Consider the following 1158-nt stretch of genomic DNA (forward strand, 5'->3'; position numbering starts at 1 on the left):
TATATAACTATTTAAAGATATAGAGTAAGTTGCCAGCTGGCAACTTAGCCCACTTAACGTCGGTAGATCGTCGGAAGCACCGCCAATCGACGTTTTTGAAGCCTCTGCGAGAGCCTTGATACCCTCCCTCCAATCAAATCAAGCCCATCCGCGTAGCGGATATTCAATTATCCGCCAAACAAATAGGGTATTAATTCCTTAGCTTAAGCTTACTGAGGTAACCCCGGTCACTTGGGGTTTTGTATTATTAAGCTGCGGGGTTAGCCGGAGCACAGGCCATGTTAGTATTATCCTAACGACCACTGTCTCCTTAATTCTCTGCTGCAATAATTTCTAGCCTACCTGCTTACCTATACATTGCATCTCTACCCCTACTACGATCTATGGACGACATTACTACCGGTCAAACTCGTATTATTATTAAAGCCTGTGTTACAGATATACCTGGTAATCCTCAAGGACGCTTCCGCTTGCTCGGAGATTTATTTTGTCAGGAGTTTCTTGGACGAAATCTTGATATATCATATCGAGGCTCAAGCTATGACCACGTGCATATCCCCTGTGATTTCGATTCCGATCAGCCGATACGTAGATATTTTATCTACGATCTCAATATTACAGGCACACTACAGAAGGAAGAGCTGCTTCAACTACCGCATCTAGTCTACTATGTAAGCCGAAATAATAGTAAATGGTAAAATATTAAATTACTCTTACTAGCTTATTTATTAATATATATAGGATCTTTACTGCTAAGCCAAAGTTGATTCTACAGGCTAGATCTTACTGTACTATGTACCGTTGGGGAGGATCTGAGCGAGAGCAGCAAACTATAGCTGAAATAAGAGAAAGAAATCAAATTATAGTGTAAGAACTTACTCGTAAACTACGTTAATTATATTAACACTTTATTTCTAGAAATACCTCTATAGACTAGTCGAAATATCCTATGTATTAGCGACTTAGTTAATTGGGGCACGAGTACGGCAGAGTAGACGTATATTTTCTCCTTAGCTTAGAATCTTTGTATATAGGCTACCAATAGACTTAGTCCTTATTACCTAAGCCTTTACAAGGAGAAGAATAGTAGCGCTACTTAAAGTAGGATTTTATATAATCTTCTAGCTACGTAATTATAACTGCCTGCTATATTCTACC

The 1158-nt window shown here is 39.1% G+C and overlaps 1 protein-coding gene across 1 annotated transcript; it reads left to right on the plus strand.

Moving 5' to 3' along the window:
* Positions 1-336: 336 nt before the first annotated feature.
* Positions 337-810, plus strand: K441DRAFT_672289 (uncharacterized protein). Its single transcript, XM_067650533.1, has one exon. It carries the CDS (start codon positions 384-386, stop codon positions 696-698), a length of 315 nt encoding a protein of 104 aa, XP_067496008.1. The 5' UTR covers positions 337-383; the 3' UTR covers positions 699-810.
* Positions 811-1158: the final 348 nt, after the last annotated feature.

Source organism: Cenococcum geophilum (assembly GCF_001692895.1).
Source record: "Cenococcum geophilum 1.58 unplaced genomic scaffold K441scaffold_165, whole genome shotgun sequence".
NCBI lineage: Eukaryota > Fungi > Ascomycota > Dothideomycetes > Gloniales > Gloniaceae > Cenococcum > Cenococcum geophilum.